A 20,662-nucleotide genomic window follows, 5' to 3' on the forward strand; every position below is an offset into this window, starting at 1 on the left:
TAGCCACTAGGCTGCTACACTTGGCCTAGATATAGAATATCCTAACTGCTGGGTCACAGGCCTGTCCTGTCATTAGAATTTTGACAAATTAACCTGAGGGTCCGGCATGGTAGCCTAATGGCTACAATCCTTGCCTTGCACATCCAGGATCCCGTATGGGTGCTGGGTTTGTATCCCTACTGCTCCACTTCCCTTCCACCTTCCTGCTTGTGGCCTGGGAAGGCAGTCGAGAATGACCCAGAGCCTTGGAACCCTGAACCCACATGGAAGACCTGGAAGAAGTGCCTGGCTCCTGGCTTTGGATTGGCTTTGCACTGACCATTGTGGCTGCTCGGGGAGTGAGCCAGTGGGTGGAAGATCTTTCTTTTTGTCTATTCTTCCGTCTGTAAATCTAACTTTCCAGTAAAAACAAATAAATCTTTTTAAAAAATAGTGTTGAATCTGTAGATCATGTTTAGTAGTATGGACGTGGTAACCATCCAGGGACCTTTACAACAAAATATTGGTGTCTCATATTTCTGGATTTTCATGTTCTGGTTGATATAATATTCCAATTATTATTCAAGCAACAATATTTCACATGTTTCAGTGATGCAGGAAAGTATTAGGAATTGCATTCATCAGTCTTATGTCACTAACGTACACCTAAGAAGTTAACTTATGAAGAAAAAGATTGTTTTTTCCTAATGGTTTAACGGTTCACAGCTCATTGGTTTGGCCATCTAAAGAGGCTGGATGATGGCAGAAGGTTTATGGAGGATGATCTCGTCAGGAGCTGAGAATCAGAAACACAGTTCAGCTTTTATAACGAGCCCTTTCATAAGAACTACCTTCTGATCTCAACTGAACTTGAGCTGTGGTTATGCAACAAGGTGGAGGAATCCACCATGGTGGGAGGGTTTGGGGAGGGGTGGGGAGAACCCAAGTACCTATGAAACTGTGTCACATAATACAATGTAATTAATGAATTAAAAATAATAAATAATAAAAAATAATAAAAAACAAAAACAAAAAAACAAAAAAACAAAACAAAACAAAAAAAAAAGAACTACCTTCTGAGAGTACATCCTCAGTGACCTAAAGATACCCCTTTGGGCTAACTTCTAGACACCATGATTGGCTCAAGTTGCCACTCTTAAATTATTAGCAGAACATTAGCAAGTATTTAAAAATGGGAAAACGTTTGGCCTTGTGGTAAGGGCCATGGAATCATCTGGTCTGGCTCTGCCAGGACAGCCACAACTACAGGTAGAACTGCAAAGCAGGCTGATTTTTGAGTTGATTGTTTTCTGTGACCTGTGAATAGTGATATAAATACCTAATGGCCTTTTGGCAGGAAAAGGGTTCCCCACTCTGGTTAGGTGCCAATTGAGTCCTGATTCTGCTTCCGATTCCACTCCCTGCTGATGTACACCTGGGAGGCAGCAGATAATGGCTCAGGTATTTGGGTTCCACCCATGTGGGAAATCAGAAATCTAGAATGAATGTCCTATTCTGGGCTTTGTCCCAAATGTTACAGGCATTTGGGAAAAGACTAGCAGATGAAAAATCTGTGTGTCTATGTCTTTGACTTTTTTGAATGGAAAAGCTAATTTTTGTTTAAACTTTTTAAGAAGTCTGGGTATTATGGCACAACAAGTTAAGTCACCACTTAGGATTCCCAAATCTTATTTTGGAATGTTGGTTCAAGTCCTGGCTCCTCTGCTTCCAACTCCATCCTGCTAGTGCACCTGTGAAGGCAGCAGATGACTCTAGTGCATGGGCCCTTGCCACCGTGGGAGATCCAGATGGAATTCGAGGCTTCTGGCTTCAGGCTGGCCCAGCCCAGGCTGTTGAGGGCGTCTGGGGAGCGAACCTGTAGATGGGCAGTCTCATTGCCCCATGTCCTTCCTTCCCTCTCTCCTCCATCTTTGTCGCTCCCTCTCTCCCTGTCACTGCCTTTCCACAGATGGGCCTTCAGGAGAATGTTCAAGCTAAGTTCTAATCCATAGCAAAGATTCATTTTTTCAGATAATTTTTAAAGTGTTATTATGTGAGTGGCTAAGGAACAGTGAGAAATCTGTCTACTGGTTTACTTTCCAAATTCCTACAACGGTAGGACTGGACCAGGCTAAAGCGAGAGCCAGAAATTCCATCCAGGTTTCCCACATGGGTTGCAGGGACTCAAATACTTGCCCTGGGACTCAATCTCAGGCATTCCAGTATGCAGTATCAGTGTCCCAAGTGGGAGCATAACCCACTGTATTACAACACCTGCCACCCGTTAATGTTTGATTGCATACTATATGCCTATGTACTTGACAGGTGTTGATATTTTTCTTATTTATATTACATTTCCTTTTAAAAATTACTTTTGTGGCAACAATTTGTCATTTCATAAATCAGAACATGAGAAAATGCTCTACCAATTTACCAGTCTACTTTTGGCTTTTCCATCCAGTTCTTCCCATAAGTTTACTACAGGTTCTTTTTTTTGGGGGGGTGGGGGGGTAGGGTAGTAATCCCAACTTAGATAATGTGTCCTCTGCTTTTTTCATTGAACATTATATTGTAAGCATTTTTTTCATATTGCAGTGTGGTTATCCTTGGACAGAATGTCCTTTTTGACAATAGAATGTAAGAGAAGCTTGGTGTTGGCTCTACCGTTTACTGGCTTTGTGATCTTGCAGTTTCCTAATTTCACTGAAACTAACAAGTAAAAAAGAAAATATCAAATTATTTAAGAATGGAAATTAGTACAGCAAGATTGTTATAAAGATTAAATGTGCATTAAAATATCTGGGATACAGATGGGTCCCTAAAAATGCTGGTTTCCTTCATGGTCCTTTTCCTAGGGACCTAGTTTTTATCTTGTTCCTTCACGGGGTTGCCCTCACGAGACTCAGAACCTGCTCTTACTCCTCCAGACCAAGAAAGACCATCCATACACCTGGAGAATTGAACTGGCAAAAACAGAAAAGTACTGGGATGGCTGGTTCCGAGGCTTATCCAATCTGTTTCTTAGTTGTCCTATTCCTAAATTGCTGCTCTTGGCTGGTGAGTGTGTATGTGTGGTAGAGGTGGGGTGGGTTAGTGAGTTTGGCGACGATAACAATGCCATAGATTAAGTGGCTTAAACAACACAAATTATTTTTTGCATAGTCCTGGAGGCTGAGAGTCTGAGATCAGGGTACCAACATGATAGCGTTTGGGTAAGGGCTCGTTCTTGTTTGCAAACAGCCACCTTGGGAGGTTAGGACTGAAACATGAAGGATGCTGGCAGAATTCATTCCAACCAAATGGGTACTGACTTCTAATGTGAAATACCATCCTCACTCACCTGTGTCCCTCTCCTTCCCTTAGGGAAGGGGTGCTTCCCTAAACCCACTTAAGCATAGGCATCTGTCTGAGGTGGTCTAATTCTGGCCTACTTTTGTCCCAATGAAGCCCAGGTTGTTGTAGAGCCCAATACAGCGATGTGAGGCCATTCTGAGTATTAATGAGAATCAAAAATAGTAGAGCCCTGTTTTCAGAAACTGTTCAGTTTAAATAAGCAAAATGATTGCAGAGGAATCTCCATGGAGTGATTCGTCTGGCGAGAATATACCCTGTTGGAGTAGGAATTGACATTAATATGAATTGAGGATGTCATCACATTTACAGCAATGTAGAAACATTTACTTAATGCTTGAATAGCAAAACCTGTTTCACAGGGGCTTTTCTAGGGAGCTACTTACAGGATTCTGTTTTTGTTCTAGGTGTTGATAGGTTGGATAAAGATCTGACCATTGGCCAGATGCAAGGTAAGTTACCAAGAAATTATACTCCTGGGTCCCTTTCTGTGGGCAGAGAAAGGGCCAGGATCATGTGCTGGTTAATATTCTAAGAGGATATTTAGGTCAAAAGACGATCTTTCACTTGGGGCTTGTATAAAAGGGAGCAACTAAAATAGACAGTGTCTGGTTCTTGAAGGCCATTTGTACTGAAGAAACAGAAATAGTTATTATCTTCTGCCTTTTAGATACTTACAGCTTTAGCAAATGAAAGCATAGGGTAGAAAAAATACTGAGATAACACAATATATTTAAGATTAATTAATATTGATATTAAGAAAGGAAGTATTTTGAATATTAAGCAGAATTTTTATTATTGGAATTTTTTAAAGGGTTCCTTTATTTTTTTTAAACATAGCACCTATCTTTTGGTTCATTTTCCGTATACCTGCAGTGGCTGGGGCTGAAACCAGGAGCTGACAATTTAGTCAAGATGCTCCACATGGGTGGGAGAAACCCAGTTCCTGAGGCTATGTTATCACTGCTGCCAGAGTCAGCATTAGCAGAAAGGTACTCCAGTGTGGGATATGGGCATCTGATTAAGATGCTACGCTAAATGCCCATTAGAAATTTTTGGAAATGGCTAAGTCTCCAACACCATGCTCAGCTGCTTTCATTTCCAACAATAAATAGTATCCCGACCCAAGCACGCTCTTCTCTGTCTTAGGCCATTGTTTCTGTGGAGGAAATTTTCATGGATCCCTACTGGATTGTGAAGCCCTTTCCCTCTGCTCATGCCACCCCATTGTCTCCAGTTTCATTCTCAGGAACTGCAAGCTGTGTGTTAAAATGTTGGGTTTTGTTTCTTATTCCCCTGCTGGCCTGTAAATCCTCTGAGGAGCTGGAGCTGTGTCATCTATGTGCTTTTTTTGTTTTGTTTTTTTGCTTGTTTTTTTTTTTTTAATGTTATTACTTGTTTATTTGGGAGAGAGATAGAGCTTAATTTCATGGTTCCACAAGATGGCCCCAATGGCCAGAGCTGGGCCAGGTCAAAACCAGAAGCTTCATCCACATCCCATATGACTTGTGGAGCCGAGGTACTTTTACTTTCCCCAGGAAGCTGGATTGGAAGTGCAGCAGCCAGGACACAAACCAGTACCAATATGGGATGCAGGCATCTGAAACAGTGGGCTTTACCTGCTGTGCCACAGTGCCAGGCTCTTTCTGTGTGACTTGCCTCAAAGTCAGTGTATACCAAGTTGCTACAGAAGGAAAAAGTGAAGGGAAACCGACTGACCCAAGGTTGCAGGTGTTGCTGTTTTCCTCAAACACATGGGAATCCGTGTGGCCTTGGGAATGGGGTTGGGATGGGGCCCATCCTGGGCTTGAGAAAGTGACCTGTGAGGAATTGAAGTGGTACAGGAGGGCTGCGCTAGCTTCTGAGGTGGTTTGGCTTTGTTTTCTTTCCAGGGAAGTTCCAGATGCAGGTCCTACCCCAGTGTGGCCACGCAGTCCATGAGGATGCCCCTGAAAAGGTGAACCCTGGTGGTTGGTGACTGAAAAGACCTGACCTTGGCTCTCCCAGAAGATAGGACAAACCTCGTGGTGTTGTAGGCTGCCTGCAGCTACTGGGAGGCCTATGCTCATGCAGGGCCACCAGCCTCCCAGCGTCTCTCTGGCAGCTACATATGGTCTTTGTATATTTGAGCAAAGGACCTATTGGTTCCCTCTCATTTCGTCCCAAGGCCCTGAGACTGAGATCTGTTACTTCCCCAAAGCCGGGTTAGAAGGGATGGCTGAAGTAGAAGCTGTTTCCTAATCTATAGTCACAGGTGGGAATTAACATGAGCTCCTCCTGTGAGGTAAAAAGGTGTTTGGGATAAATAAGCCCATTCCTTTTGCTTCTGGAACAACCCCTGAAGGATGATGGGAGTCTCTGGCCTGGCCAGGACCAGATCTTTTGGTTTCAGGCGGCCCAGATCTGTGGGACTCATGAGGGTATCACAGAGCTTCATTTTCCCTCACAGACCTTTATATGGTCTGGAATATCTCTTTTTTCAGGTAGCTGAAGCTGTTGCTACTTTCTTGATCCGGCATAGGTTTGCAGAGCCCATTGGAGGATTCCAGTGGTAAGTATTAGGGCCTAAGATCTCCAGCAGTGCTGGCCAACTCTGAAAGGCAGGTATTTGCCTCACAAGGCCCAGCCTTTCTGAATCCCTTTCCTCTTCCTTCTCCACAGATAGCCTGGCATGTGTATTTCTAGAATCTGTGCCTAGTGAGTTCTCTGCTCTAGTCCTGTGGGTTGTTGCTAAAGGTGCAGTTACTTCGCAGCTGGCCTCTCAGCCCTCACTGCAGTGTGCATTTCTTGTTGAGATGCCCCCTCTGCGAGGCGGCTGTGACGGACATCAGCCTCTGTGCTGTCTCCCCCACTGCTGCTGAGTAATGCTGGGTACTTAGGAAGCTAAGGCAGGATTTCCAGCCACAGCATGGGTTGCTGTTGAAATGGGCTTTTCGGCAGCATCCCTGTCTTCCATCCACCCTATGCCAACTGCAAATCATTTCTCTCTAGATTTTATCCATTGTGCCAAGGAAAGCAACTAGACCAGTTAAGAACCAGTGGTCTAGAGAAGCAGGAGGCCTGTGCCTCTCCTCCTGGGAAGCTCTTCAGTTTCTTATGGACAGAGCTGGGTTGTTTGAGGGAAGGCATTTGAAACAAACGGCTTTTGGTCTCCCTCACGGAGCCTACTAGTTTATAGTGCAGAAAAGGCCCTGGGTCCTCGGAATATCCATGGCCTAATGAGTCACTCTGCCATCCAAAAGCCTCCTGGTTGTTCAGGGGAACCTGTTCCCAACCCCTCAGAGTTTGAACAAGTGACTTGGGGCTGTGAGCTGTAGAAGTGACACCATCAGCCTGAGCATCCCTCTAGCTGCTGATCACTGATGGATATAGGAATCAACAACGAGCACTTACTTTCTCTCTTAGCATTTATTTATTTGGAAGGCTAATACAAAGACAAGATCACCCAAATGCTTGTAGTAGTTAAGGCAGGGCCAGGCTGAAGCCAGGAAGCTGGGAACCCTTACTGGGTCTCCCACATGGGTGACAGGAATTGGGTACTTGAGCCAGCAGCCCCTGCTGTATCTTAGTATATGCAGTAGCAGGAAGCTGGAATTAGGAGCAGAGCTGGGATTTGAACCCAGGTAGTAAATATGATATGTAGGCACCTGAAAGTTTTTTGCTATATTGAGTATTTTATTCATTTAGAAGTCAAAGTTAATTTTTTTCATCTTCTGGTTCACTCTTCACATGGCCAGGAGCCTGGAACTCCATCTGGTTCTCCCACATGGGAGCTACCCTAGCACTTTGTTCTTCTTCCACTGCCCTCCCAGGTGCATTGCAGGGAGCTGGATCAGACTCAAAGTGGTGCTCTTAGGAGATGCCAGCATTACAAGCAGTGGTTTAACTTGCTGTACCACAATACCTTCCCCCGATTCCTATTATTAAACAATGACTGATGTCCCTGGACAATGTGGGGTATGTAGTACGAGTAGACTGTGTCTAGTCTGAGTGGGATAGATCACCTTGCTGGTTAGGGAGGCTTCTTGGAAAGTGACTGGCTAAGCAGGGGAAAGCCTAGTGATGGTCACATTTGCCTCTTTTTTCACTCTTCACAGTGTGTTTCCTGGCTGTTAGTGACCTGCTAAGCTTCCTGTCCCTCAGCATCGAGCTCTGTTGTAAATAAGTCGCACCAGAGGCCACTGTGATGCCGCTGTCTCCTCACCATCCTATCTTGACCAGCCATGTGACACCGGCCCCCTGTAGACGGGCATCCCTGTTTTGTGTATTCCTGCCAAAAGCATTGATTTCCAGGGTCCCCAGCTCTTTCTTCCTCTCTGTACAGGGGCCACCCCTGTCCTGCCTAGGATGAAGCTTCCAGAGCTGCTAGCCCTGGACCCTGTTTCTAGCATCAAACAGTGCACCTGGGTCCACATGTCTCCTTGGACTCAGGGCTCTCCATTCCTCGAGCCTGTTCTTGGCATGGACTTGCCCTTCATCCTTGGGTAGAAAATACACAAGGTGGTTCTTACTTTCCCCTTTGAAGTAAAATACCAGTCAGGTACCTTTTTATGCCAGTCTTAACTCTTCCAGGTTTAGAAGACCCAGAGTTCCATCTTTAGGTACACGGTGGGGTTGTGGATTGCATCATAGAGAACCAGCCTGAAAGTCAGGCTGGCGGGTCCAAGCACATGGCGTCCCACTGGGAGAGCCCCGTCTTACCCCCCTTACCTGGGCACCTGCCCTGGACTGAGGCAGTGCTGTTCCGTGGGCCTCTGGAGCCCTCATCACTGAGCAACCCAGGTTCAGTACAACCCATGTACAAAGCCACAGGCTGAAGCCTGTGGAATTTTTAATAAATTTAACCATTTCCAGTTATTTCCTGGAAGTGTGCGGAGTGCCCACTTGGCTCTTCTAGACCACAGTCTTTTGTGGCCGTATGTGGTTTCTCTGTCACTCTACATAAAAGCATTACAGCCCAGCATTCCCAGTTTTGTCCTTGTCACAGCAATGTGGCCTCCCTTGCTGCCCAGGCAGTTTCCTAGGGCAGGAAGGGCAGGCTCCTGACGCCCATCTGTTCTGTGCCTGTGTTAAGTGATGCGTAGCCCTTTCCATCAACAACTTCCTACTTTGTCCTGCTACACGGTCTAGAGTCTGGAATCTACTTTGTTATTTATGACCTTGTTTAAATAAATACCTTCCAACCTTTATTGGCCTGGTTGTTCTATGTGGAGTTGTCTTTTTTTCAGATTTAATTGAAAAGCAGAGTGATGAGAGGGACAGATTGTCCATCCATTTGTTTATTCCCCAAATGGTTACAAGGCAGTAACTGCACCCAGAGAGAGGCCAGAGTTTCATCTGGACTGTGGCAGCCTGGGTACCTGGGCCATCTGCTGCTGCCTACCAGGCACATGAGTAAGGGCTGGCATTGCGCCATAGCAACTATAGCCACCACTTAGGATGCTGGCAGCTCCTGGGCACCGGTCCTAGTCCAACTCCCTGTTAATGGCCTGGGAAGAGCAGTGCAAGATGACCCAGGTGCCTGGGTGGCAGTCTGGACCCCTGCCACCCACCTGGGAGATGCTTGTGAAGCTTCTGGCTTTGGCTTGTGTAGCCATCTGGAGAGTGAGCCAATGGATGGAAAAATCTTTCTCTGCAGCTCTTTCAAATACAAACCAACCAACAAAAACACCTACAGCGGAATTGGAACTCAGACCTGTACCCTCATGTGGGATGCACGAATTTCCAGTGGCAGCTTCATCTGCTGTGCCATGACACCTGCCCCAGTGGAGTTCTATTTACCAGGAGGCAGGGGCTGATTTGTTGGACTTACTTGCTGAGGGCTTCAAAGCACCTGTGTCTGTGGCCTACCCAGGCTTGACTACAGGGAGCCAGGGAGGCATCAGTTGCTCCCCCAGCTCGTCCTCTTACATGCTGTGTTGACTGACGGCCTGGGTATCGCCTGGGCTCTAGACATGCAGACCCATCTACTTTGTTCTGTTCCCCAGGTGACAAAAAAGCCTCATCTTCATAGTGACCATTTGTAACACCAAAATCACCTGCCCTGAAGCTTGGTCCTCCTCTCTTGCTTCCCAACTCTGATAGTGGTAGGTCCCACCACCACCACCATCTCTCATCACCCAAGCCAGTCACTCAGTCTTAAGCCCCTGACCCACAGCTCCACCAGCCTAGGCCTCCTCAGCTCTCAGTGAGGTCACCTCAGAAACCTTGCTCCCTCCCTGCCACAGCCCCCTCTTCTCCCTTGGTCAACTCACTGTTAGAGCCCTCTTCCTAGAGGCTCTTAGACCCAGCTGTCCACATTAGAATCCAGTGCCCATACTTCACTGGCCATTTGATGTAGCAACATACTTTTTGTGCATCAGTTTCTTCATCTGAAAAAGAGAAACAGCACCTACTGCACAGGGTCTTAAGGACTAAGTTACAATAGGCTAACAGGCTCCTTCATTAACTGGTACATGGTAGACTGTTGTTTATCTTCCTGTTTTTTTATGCAAGGTCTTTTTTACTCAGAGTGGCATCAGTTTCTCTGGAGAGCTTCTGTTGCATCAGAACCAACCAGGATTTTAACAGGCACATTAATGTCAGACAAGTTCTGGTTGAGATGAGCACTAAATATTTCCTGTTGAAGCCCGTGCTCCATCAGAACAGAAGTGCATTCCCAGGGATCTGAGATCTGGCCAGCTGCGCTGTGTGCCGCCTTGTCCACAGGGGGGCAGCAGCATCACTTGAGTCTGGAGTAAATAAACATTAACTCTTCAGGCAACACCATAGTTGCTACATTTTTAACATGTTCTAATTCACTTGCCACACATCTCACTGAATCCTCAAGGTAAGCAGATGAGATAGGAGCAGTTGCATTTGACAGGCAGAGGGTTCCACATTCACACAGTGCGGCAGTGCCTATCAGAATGCAAACCTAGCCTTCCACAACACACTTCCTCCTGAATGATACAGACCCTGGGCAGAAATTTTAGCCCAGCTACCTGACTTAGAGGAGGATGAGGATGACCAGGAAACTGGACCTCTTTAAGCTGGATGCATGTAAGCTGAGAGTGAAGCAAGTGTTCTCTGTGCTAGGTACTTGCTCTCCTATCAGCCCTTGTATCCGTGAGGTGTAGGCATCACTCCCAGTGTAAAAGCAAGGAGATGGCAGCTGTGTAAAATGGCTTGTCCACAGCTACGCTGCACTAGCAGCATCTTTGTCTTCTGATTCCAAGTCTACAGCACACCCACTACCTCCCAGCAGAGGAACCCGTTCATCTGTTCATACTTTTTTAAGAGCTGTCATCTACTGGCTGACTCCCCCAGGTTCTCAACTGGTGGACTAAAGTCAGAATCCAGAAATACAATTCCACCTTGGGAGCAGGTACCCAGCCTCTTGACCCATCAGCTGTTGACTCTTCACCCCCTTTCCTGCAGAGCCTGTAGTAACGAGCTGGAATCTGGCGCTAGAGCAAGAGCCTGAATCCAGGCATTCAGATATGGGGTGTGAGAGCTGAGCCGTAACAAGCACCTACTGTGTCCCAACTGTAACGGTGTCCTTGAAGAGCCTATAGGTCAGCGTACAAGGAGTATTCAAAAACTTTATGAAAATAATTCCATGAATGATTCTTGTACCAAAATAAACGGGCTAATTCCTCTTTTCATGAAGTTTTTGAAGCACCCTCATATGAACTTATGAAGGGAATAGAGGCAGAGGTCCCCAGAGCTAGAAGGAGCATGTTTGGGTTTAACCAAAGGCCATTGTCACACACCAAAGTAGGTCCCAGTGGAATTCCTTCACCCAAGAGGAGGGAGACAAATTTTTGGAAGCAAAACTGATGCGGGAGGGGGAGACTCTTGAGATTGACTAGAGAAGGGAGGGTGTGACTTCTTGGTACCATGCTTTAAGGCTTTAAGAAATCTCACTTGAAAGGCAGACTAAGATTCCACACCTGCTGGGTCACTTCCCAAATGTCTGCATTTGGCCTGGGCCAAGCTGAAGTGTGGGAGCCAGGACCTCAACCTGAATCTCCTATCTGGATGACAAGGACCCACCTACTTGAGCCATCACTTGCTGTTTGTCAGGCTGTACATTAGCAGGAAGCTGGAATCAGGAGCAGAGAAGAAACTCAAACTCAGGCCCTCTGACAGAGGATGTGGTTGTCTGAAGCAGTGTCTGGACAGCTACACCAATGCTCACCCCTAATGAGGCTCTTAAAATGTATTCCTAGTCCAAGTCTAGAAACAGTGGACCACATTGTGTAAGTTGCGGCAGAGAGCTTCAGAAAAGCAACAATGGCAGACAACCCTGTTAAGAAATGGGCCAAGGACATGAGCAGTTATTTTTCAAAAGAAGAAATTCAAGTGGCTAATAGGCATGGAAAAAATGCACAGTCTTCCCAGCAGTTAGGGAAATGTAAATAAAATCACACTGAGGCTCCACCTAACTCCACTGAGAGAATGACCTACATGCAGAAATTAATAAACAGCTGTCCTGTGGGGGAACAGGTACCCTACTTCACTGTTGGTGGGAGTGTAGACTTGTGCAGCCCCTATGGAAGTCAGTATAGAATGCACAGAAAACCTAGAACCGATCTACCATATGACCAAGCTATCCCACTCCTGGGAATATATCCAAATGAAATGAAATTTACATACAAGAATGCAACAGCAAGATTCACAGTAGTGATCACATGGAAATAACTCAGATGCCCATCAACAGTGGAATGGATAAAGAAAGTGTGGTAGGGCCCAGTGTGTATCCTGGCTGCTCAGCTTTCCTTCCAGTTCCCTGCTTGTGGCCTGGGAAGGCAGCAGAGGATGGCCCCAAACCTTGGGATCCTGTACCTGTGTGGGAGACCAGAAAAAGCTCCTGGTTCCAGCCATTGTGGCTACTTAGGGAATGAACCAATGCATGGAAGATCTTTCTGTCTCTCCCTCTCTGTAAATCTGCCTTTTCAATAAAAATAAATCTTAAAAAAATTGTGGTACATCTACTCTATGGAATACTACTGAGCCATAAAAAGAATGAAACCCTACTTTTTGCAACAAAATAGTCCCCAACTAGAAACCATTATGCTTAGTGAAAGAAGACAGTCTCAGAATGTCACATACCATATGTTCTCTGATATAAGACAACCTTTACACAACATAAAAAACAGGTGGGCCCTCATCTTGAACGCACCAAGATCCCATATGGGTGTCAGTTCATGTCCTGGTGACCCCACTTCCCATCTAGTTCCCTGCTTGTGGCCTGGGAAAGCAGTTGAGGACTGTCCAAAGCCTTGGGATCCTGCGCCTATGTCGGAGACCCAGAAGAAGCTCCTGGCTACAGACTTCAGATCGGAGCTCAGCTCCAGCTATTGCAGCCACTTGGGGAATATACCAGTGGATACAAGATATTTCTCTCTGTATATCTGACTTTCCAATAAAGATAATAAGTAAATATAGGTAAATAAATAAATAAAAGTAAATATAGGTAATCAAATATATACTTTTATGCTCATAGATGAACTATACAATGGAGACCAGCATTCCAGAAAGATGTGTTGTAGTGCATCTCAACTCCGGAGTAAAGTAGGACTCCCAATGAAACATGTAAATATACCTTTGTGGTATATGAGGTGTTTCTTTGACTATACCTACCATGCCATGGTACATTTAAATAGCAGAAAGTTAGACTTGTAACTGTTACTAAGGGACTATAGTGCTTCGACATTTTGGGGGAAAATGGGTAGAGAGCAAGAGGGGAGGGAAGAACCCCTATACCTACAAAACTGTCTTAGGGGAAAAAAGGTTGAGACAGAGATTAAACCTATTTGGATACAGGCCAGAGAAGCTTTAACGATGTAAATAGCATTGGAGTTGAATCTTGAAACATCCCATGGTGGCAGAACGGAGCGCAGGCCATCCATGTCTGGGAGGGGCCAGCACAGAAAAGGCCCGGAGGCTGGCATAGTGATTTTTATTTTTTTGCCAAGTAACTATTTATTTAGCTTTCTTTTTAAAAGTATTATTTTATGATACAGTCCCATAGGTTCTGGGATTTCCCTTACCCCTTACTCCCTCTCCAAGTCCCCTCCTCACTCCCCCACTGATTTCCCCTATATTATTACAGTAGTATAATCCTTCATAGACAGTCATAAATCTATTATTCTGCTATATAAGTGTATCCTGACATTGTAGGGATGAACAGTGACAGAGAGCCTAGCATCCTAATGTCAAGATATAGTTAACAGCTTCATTGGGAGTTCATCTTTAATTTGGAAGTAGAGATGCATACTGCATTGTATCCTCACACCTGGATATGATAGCCTCCATTAGTTACTATACATTCCCTTAAATGAAAAGCCATAAAACAAATTCAATAGGAAGAAAAATAGAAAACGTGCAACATTAAATATGCTACTGAGTGACCAATGTGTCAATGAAGTGAAAATCAAAAACCTTGAAGTAAACAATGCTATTGTACGATCTATGAAGTCAGTAAATAAGAAAAAATTTTTGAAGAAATCAAAATAAAAAATATCAAAACCCATGAAATGTAGCAAAAACAGTATTGAAAGGGCTATTGATCTTGTATTTTACAAGGAGGTTGCCCTATATCAGAGAGAACATATGATATTTGTCCTTTGGGGATTGATTTCACTGAGCATAATGGTTTCCAGTTGGGACCATTTAGTTGCAAATGGTAGGACTGCATTACTTTTTTTAAAAGATTTATTATTATTGGAAAGCCAGATATACAGAGAGGAGGAGAGACAGAGAGGAAGATCTTCCATCCGATGTTTCACTCCCCAAGTGAGCCGCAACGGGCCGATGCGCGCCGATCCGATGCTGGGAACCTGGAACCTCTTCCAGGTCTCCCACACGGGTGCAGGGTCCCAATGCTTTGGGCCGTCCTCGACTGCTTTCCCAGGCCACAAGCAGGGAGCTGGATGGGAAGTGGAGCTGCCAGGATTAGAACCTGTGCCCATATGGGATCCCGGTGCGTTCAAGGAGAGAACTTTAGCCGCTAGGCCACGCTGCCGGGCCCGAATTGCATTATTCTTAATGGCTGAGTAGAATTTCATGCAGTAGATGTACCAGTTTCCTTATCCACTCCTCTTTTGACAGGCATCTGGGTTGTTTGTCTTTGCTATTATAGACTCTAACACAGTGCTCCAACAGTGGTGGCAAGATCAACACGTGGCAGCAGATGAGTCAGCAGGGAAGGCAGCAGGCAAGGCATGTGGGTCACGAGGGGCTACAATAGGCACTTTCTGGAAGTTAGGAAGCAGGCTGGGGACACGATCAGGTCTTTTTTCAAGTAATATTACTATAGTAACCTGTACTGTCCATGTCCTGCCAGGCCCCAGACTAGAGGTCCAGGGATGGATAAAGAGGAGATTGTAAGTCATCCAGGTGAAAGACTAGGTTGTACTTAACTAGGCAGCCACACGGAAAGGAGTTGGAGGTGGGCTATTTAGGTATTTAGCTTAGATGGAAACAAGGACCCTGGCATTGGATTTGGAGGCCTGTCATCAGAATCAAGAGGAGGGAGCTAGAAAGTCAATACTTTACCAAGAAAAAAAGCAAGGAGAGAGAGCAAAAAGCAGGAACGGTCCTCCCCGTGGGAACAGCTCTCTCCGTGAGACCAGAGCGTGGTTTGTGATCTTGCAGCCAGCACTTCTGCCCCAGCTGGCCACCCCATCAGCAGCCAGAATCAACATATGCTCTGTCTGAGTCCAAGACTACAGTTCTATAAGCTCAAGAGGCTCTCTTATTCCCTGAACTGGCTTCCTTTGCTGCAGTTTGCTAGAAAACCCCAGCCCCAAACCAGCAAAGCCTTGGCATTTGAGGCTGGCCAAGGGAAGAGTGGACTGAGTACATGAGATAGTTTTGTTCCTGATTATCGATGAGGCCACTTATCAATGACTGATCAGATTTGAGCTGAGAATGACCGACATGCTACAACACCCGTTGACAGCCATGGAGACCGCACGGCCATGTGAAGTGAGCTGGGCAGCCAGACTGGCAGAGCCAAAGACAGATGAGACAACAGAAGCTCAGGGAAGGACGGTGACAGAGCAGCACAGGCTGAGGACTGGCACTCAGGCCAGGAACTCATGGACAGGTTCCTGCTCCGTCAGGCCCTCATCACACAAGAGAGAAGAGGGGAGGAAGGGGCAGGTGCCTGAAAGAGCAGCCTGATGACAAGGGGCCTCTTACTCACCGTCTGGCTTTTGGCCACATCTTTTCTTCCAGAGCTTTGGGTTACTTATCCCTAAGCTGGGGCGGAAATTCTGAGGTCACAGTCTTAGGAAGCTAAGTGGGAGCTCAGGATTTGAAATCCAGTGAATCTGTGCTTCCTATTAAGGGAAAAAGCAGTCAGCTCCTGAAAAGGGATGACGTCACCCTGATTGGGAACTGCAGGAAGCCCAGGCAAGAGCCATCACACTCACAGGTCTGTGAGTTTAGCTCCCGCGCCCCCCCCCCCACCCTCTTGGTTGGTGCTGCTCTCAAGCATAGCCCCAGCATGGGGCCAGAGCTGCCCAGAACTGTGAGCCCACTTCTGGCCTGGTAATTGTCTTCTCTGAATAACTGTACAAGTTATTTTTCATCATGAATTACACAATCTATTTATCATTCTTAATCCCATACTAATGCACAGTTGGAAGGCATGTAACATTACAGTGTGTCATCAACAGCAGTGCTGATTGTACCCAAAGCTGCCTTTTATCAGCTCTGTAGACATTTGGGACCCTAAAATAGTGGCTCCCCATGCCCCTCCCCTTGATCCTGGCAATGTCTGCTTTCTGCTCTGATGGGGATTACCTGCTCTGGGGCCTCGTGAACGTGGAATCAGACAACACTCTGCTTTGTGTGGCTGATTTAACTAAGCAGAGTGTTCTCCAGGTCCATCCATGGTGTAGCCTTTCTTCTCTCAGCCAAACAGGATTTCATTGTGTGCATGTACCGAGTTTTGTGTGTCTATGCATCTGCTTCTGCTCCTAGGTTATCATGAGGAGTGCTGCTCTGAGCATGTGTACACAGACTCCTGTTTGAGTGACTGCTTTTATACTTGCTCACATGTACACTGAGGACTGGGACCATGGGGTCATATGATGGTTCTAGGCTTAATGTTTTAAGGAACCACCCAACTGCTTTTGTTAGATAGGAAGCTAGAAATGAGTCTGTGTGTAGATGGGGCATTAAGGAAAACAAAGCATCTACAGCTCATGGCACACTTTGGAAGCAGCCTAATATGTTACACTGCCAAGTCCTGCCCAGACCCTGGTCACTTTGTGGCAAGTCCTTGCCTTGCCCCAAGGAACCCATCCTAAGGGACACTCAAGCCAGTAACACAGGGCAATAAAACCTTGGGAGCAATTTTGCCTGCTTCACACCCAGTGAGCCCTTAGTCCTGGAGATGGGGGAGAAGGGGCAGAAAGAACGGGATCCCATTCCCTTCCAAGCCCCAGTCTGAACACAGCACATTCGGCTCTCAGCTCTTTGCTGGCCTGCCTTGGGTGTTCTCACCATGCAACTTGCTCTTCCCAGTCTGAGGAGGGACTGTGTACCCTCTCACGTCCCACCCTGGTACCTCTCTGCCACCCCACCGATCCCAAGGAATGGTACATGAATATGCTCACTAGTGTTTGAGTTGTGGGTGTGTCCCAGAGCTTTTCAAGGTCACGGCCTCAGTCATCCCAGCGCTTCCAGCCTCAATGTGCAGGGCCACGTTAGCAATGCTAGCTGCGTCCATGCAAACTTCACCCATGGATGGTAAAATCAACTGCCCACTGAACTCCTAGCACAAGCAGCACCCATGGAGCTTTGGAAAAAGCAAGGGCTCTGATGCGGACACTCCTGCAACCTTGGGCAAGCTACTGTACCTATCTGGGCTATGGGAAGTAGCTACTATCTTCCATCTGAAAACATGCCCAACCCTATTTATTATTTGATTTACTTATTGGAAAGGCAGAGTAACAGAGGGAGAAGGAGAAACAGGGCTTTTCTATCTGCTGGCTTACCCTCCAAATGCCCACAGACCCCGGGCTGGGCCAGGTCAAAGCCAGGTGCCAGGTCCTAGGAACTCCATCCAGTTCTCTGGTCTCCCATATGGGTGGTAGAGGCCCATGTACCTGTCACCGCTGTCTCCCAGGCTGCACTGGCAGGCAGGCAGATTATAAGCAGAGCAGGTGAAACTCAAACCAGGAACTCTGATATGCTATTTGGGCAGCTTAGCCCACTGCAATACAACACCCGTCCCAGTGAACTCTAAGGAAGGTGAGCTGTATTTCCCTTTAGGGGCCCAACGGAGCCAGGCCCTTAAACTATTCACCAAGAACACTGGTGCTTGGAATCTACCTTTACACCTCCTTGCTTTGGGATAAATTCTTGTTTTCGCCAGGCCTCCCATATGAAATACAGATGTGCTCCTGGTGAGGTGGGGGAGGGGGAAAGAATCCTCCAATCTCAGGGGAAGCAGGCAGATCAAGAACTTCTGTGCAAAAAGTCCTGAGGCAAAGAAAGAGGGAAGGGGGCTGATAAAATGAGGGAGAGGGGACAGACCAATTTCTGCAGGGTGAGGAAAGCAGTAGCTGGGATGAGAGTGGTGGTGGGGCCTTCACCCCCAGCTCTGTGATTTCAGGGAAGCCTTGAAGTCCTACTTTCTTCTGTTGCCTAAAGAGACAGTAACTATTAGGAGTAGGATGCAGCAGGTAAGAATGGGCACAATGTGCTTCCTCCCCAGCCCTTGGCTTAATGTGGCCATACTCCCTGTCCCCAGCCCTGCCCCGGCAGGCAGCCTCTGCTGGCTCTCCCGCTTCTCCTGGCCCCCAAACAGGGCACTCTGAGTGCTCAGGTGAAAGGGCAGTTTGTGCTGCTCTCAGCACTGCCAGACAGGAGCCCCCCAGAAAAACACCCTCCCACTCGCTCTCCCCAACAGCCCTGTCTGCTTCCTTGTGCATGAAAGGGGGAAAGATGGGTGTTGTGACTGCTCCTGACCCCCACCTCCACCTCGCCTAGGCACACATCCTCACTCACCCTTGCCATCTTGTTCCTGGAGCTGCAACCTGGAAGCCCTCTGGAGCTATGGGGTGCCCCTGGCCCTCAGTTCCCACAGTCCCAAGGATGCCCACCATGCAACTGCGACACATTTAGACTCAATTCTCTAACCTGACATCTGAGTGTACAAATTTGACCTTTGGGGCAGGCAGCAGGCTGCCTCGCTTTCTTGGGTTTTCACAGAGCACCAGCATGCAGGAGTTCCTGAACAGAAGCAAGTTGTTTGCATGTTTGAGCATCTCTTACATATGCTCTCCCTGCCCTTGGCATCAGAGGCTGCCCAACAGGCAGATCTTTTCAACACCCAGGAAGATGTTTGGTTGGAAACTAGCCCCTTTAGGTCAAAAGATAGAGCCAATGGGATCAAAGCCATGGCAGCAACACAGACCATAGAGGGTTAACACCTCTAGTGACAGCTCTTGCCCCTGGCTTTCTACAGCTGTGTGCCCTCAGGGCCCATTTCCCTGGAGACACGCTGGGCATAACAGTAATCATGTTCTTATGAACATCAAGGGGGACAATGACACCAGGTCCTTCAGCATCATGCCTGGCCTGCTGTCATGTGACTATGGTCACTGATACAAAGACTCCACCTGCAGCAAGGCCTGCAAGGGATGAGTACAATGCCAAAATACACAGGTGCTGAGGAAAACATCTAGAAGGAGTGTGCAAGAAAATTATGAACAGGTAGTGCTCCCAGCCATGGCCAGTTGGTCCCTTGTAGCTACCTGCCCTCTGAACACTGCTGGGGGCCTCAAAACCACTCCTCTTCCCAGCAGAACTAGTCAGATTTTCAGAAGGGCAAGCACAGAACAGGGCCTTTCTGTTCTCTGGCTGCAGGGTGGTGGGGAAACTGACTTTGGAACCATCCAGTGGAAGCAGCACTGGGGCACCTAGAACCAGCTTGGCTGGGCCACTATGACCCCCTCACCCAGCCTCACTTTCCACAGTGCCTGTTCCATTTGCCTCCAGCAGAAGTAGTTGCCAAATTGCCACCTATCCATATTAACACTGAATGTAAATCGCTTAAACTCATCAATCAAATGCCATAGATTAGAGGACTGGATCAAAAAACAAAACCCATCTATCTGCTGCTTACGGGAGATGCATCTCACTAACAAAGATCAGAGGAAAGTGAAAGGGTAGAAAAAGCTATTCCAAGCGAATGATAGAGAATATACTTTTTTTTCCCATCAGTGCATGGAAACTTCTCCAGAAATGACTATGTTATAGGCCACAAAACAAGCCTCAGCAAATTTTTAAAAACTTAGAATTATACCATGCATCTTCTCACACCATCATGGAGTGAAGCTAGAGACCAAGAAGTCAAAACACCCAAGAAGACTTGCAAACACATGGAGACTGAATAACATGTTGCTAACTGAGCAATGCATTAGAGAAGAAATCAAAGGGGAAATTTAAAAAATTGCTTGAAACAAATGAAGGCATCAACACAACATACCAAAACATATGGGACACAATCAAGGCGGTGCTGAGAGGAAAGTTCATCTCAATCAATGCTTATGTTAAGAAACTAGAAAAGCACCAAGTAAATCAGCTAACCTTACAGTTGAAGGAACTAGAAAAACAACAGCAAAGCAATCCCAAGATTAATAGGAAAAAATAAAATCAAAATAAGGGAGGAAATAAACCAAATAGAGACCAAGAGAACTGTACATAAGATCAATGAATCAAAGAGCTGGTTCTTTGAAAAAATGAATAAAATAGTCTCCTCAATAGCCCAACTGATTAAAAAAAGGAGGGAGAAGATACACATCAATAGCATCAGAGATGAGAAAGGAAACATAACAGATACCTCAGACATATGGAGAATTATTAGGAACTATTACAAGCAACTATATGCAAACAAATCAGAAGACCTAGAAGAGATGGGTAGATTTTTGGACACATACAATCCACCAAAATTGAATCAAGAAACAATTAACAGTCTAAATAGACCAATAACATTCACTGAGATTGAATCAGTAATTAAAGTCCTCTCAACCAAGAAAAGTTCTGGACCAGAGGACTTCATTGCTGAATTCTACCAAACGTTTCAAGAGGAACTTACTCCAAATCCTACACAAGCTTTTCCAAACAACAGAAAGAGGCAATTCTTCCAAACTCTTTCTGTGAAACCAGTATCACCTTAATACCAAAGCCAGATAGAGAAACAACAGAAAAAGAGAACTACAGACCGATATCCTTGATGAACATAGGTGCCTGAACAAAATACTAACCAACAGGATCCAAAAGCACATCAGGCAGATCATTCACCCAGATCAGGTGGGATTTATCC

The 20,662-nt window shown here is 46.2% G+C and overlaps 1 protein-coding gene across 1 annotated transcript in view; it reads left to right on the forward strand.

Moving 5' to 3' along the window:
• PPME1 (protein phosphatase methylesterase 1) overlaps positions 1-8,519 on the forward strand; it is a 61,344-nt gene extending 52,825 nt beyond the window's left edge. Inside the window, exons 10-14 of the mRNA XM_004589897.2 lie at positions 2,907-3,036; positions 3,738-3,782; positions 5,223-5,287; positions 5,814-5,881; positions 7,428-8,519. Of these exons, the coding sequence (XP_004589954.1) occupies positions 2,907-3,036; positions 3,738-3,782; positions 5,223-5,287; positions 5,814-5,881; positions 7,428-7,446 (327 nt within the window). The 3' untranslated portion in view covers positions 7,447-8,519. The remainder of the gene's footprint in view (positions 1-2,906; positions 3,037-3,737; positions 3,783-5,222; positions 5,288-5,813; positions 5,882-7,427) is intronic.
• The last annotated feature ends 12,143 nt before the right edge of the window (positions 8,520-20,662 follow it).

Source organism: Ochotona princeps, chromosome 4 (genome assembly GCF_030435755.1).
Source record: "Ochotona princeps isolate mOchPri1 chromosome 4, mOchPri1.hap1, whole genome shotgun sequence".
Lineage (NCBI taxonomy): Eukaryota > Metazoa > Chordata > Mammalia > Lagomorpha > Ochotonidae > Ochotona > Ochotona princeps.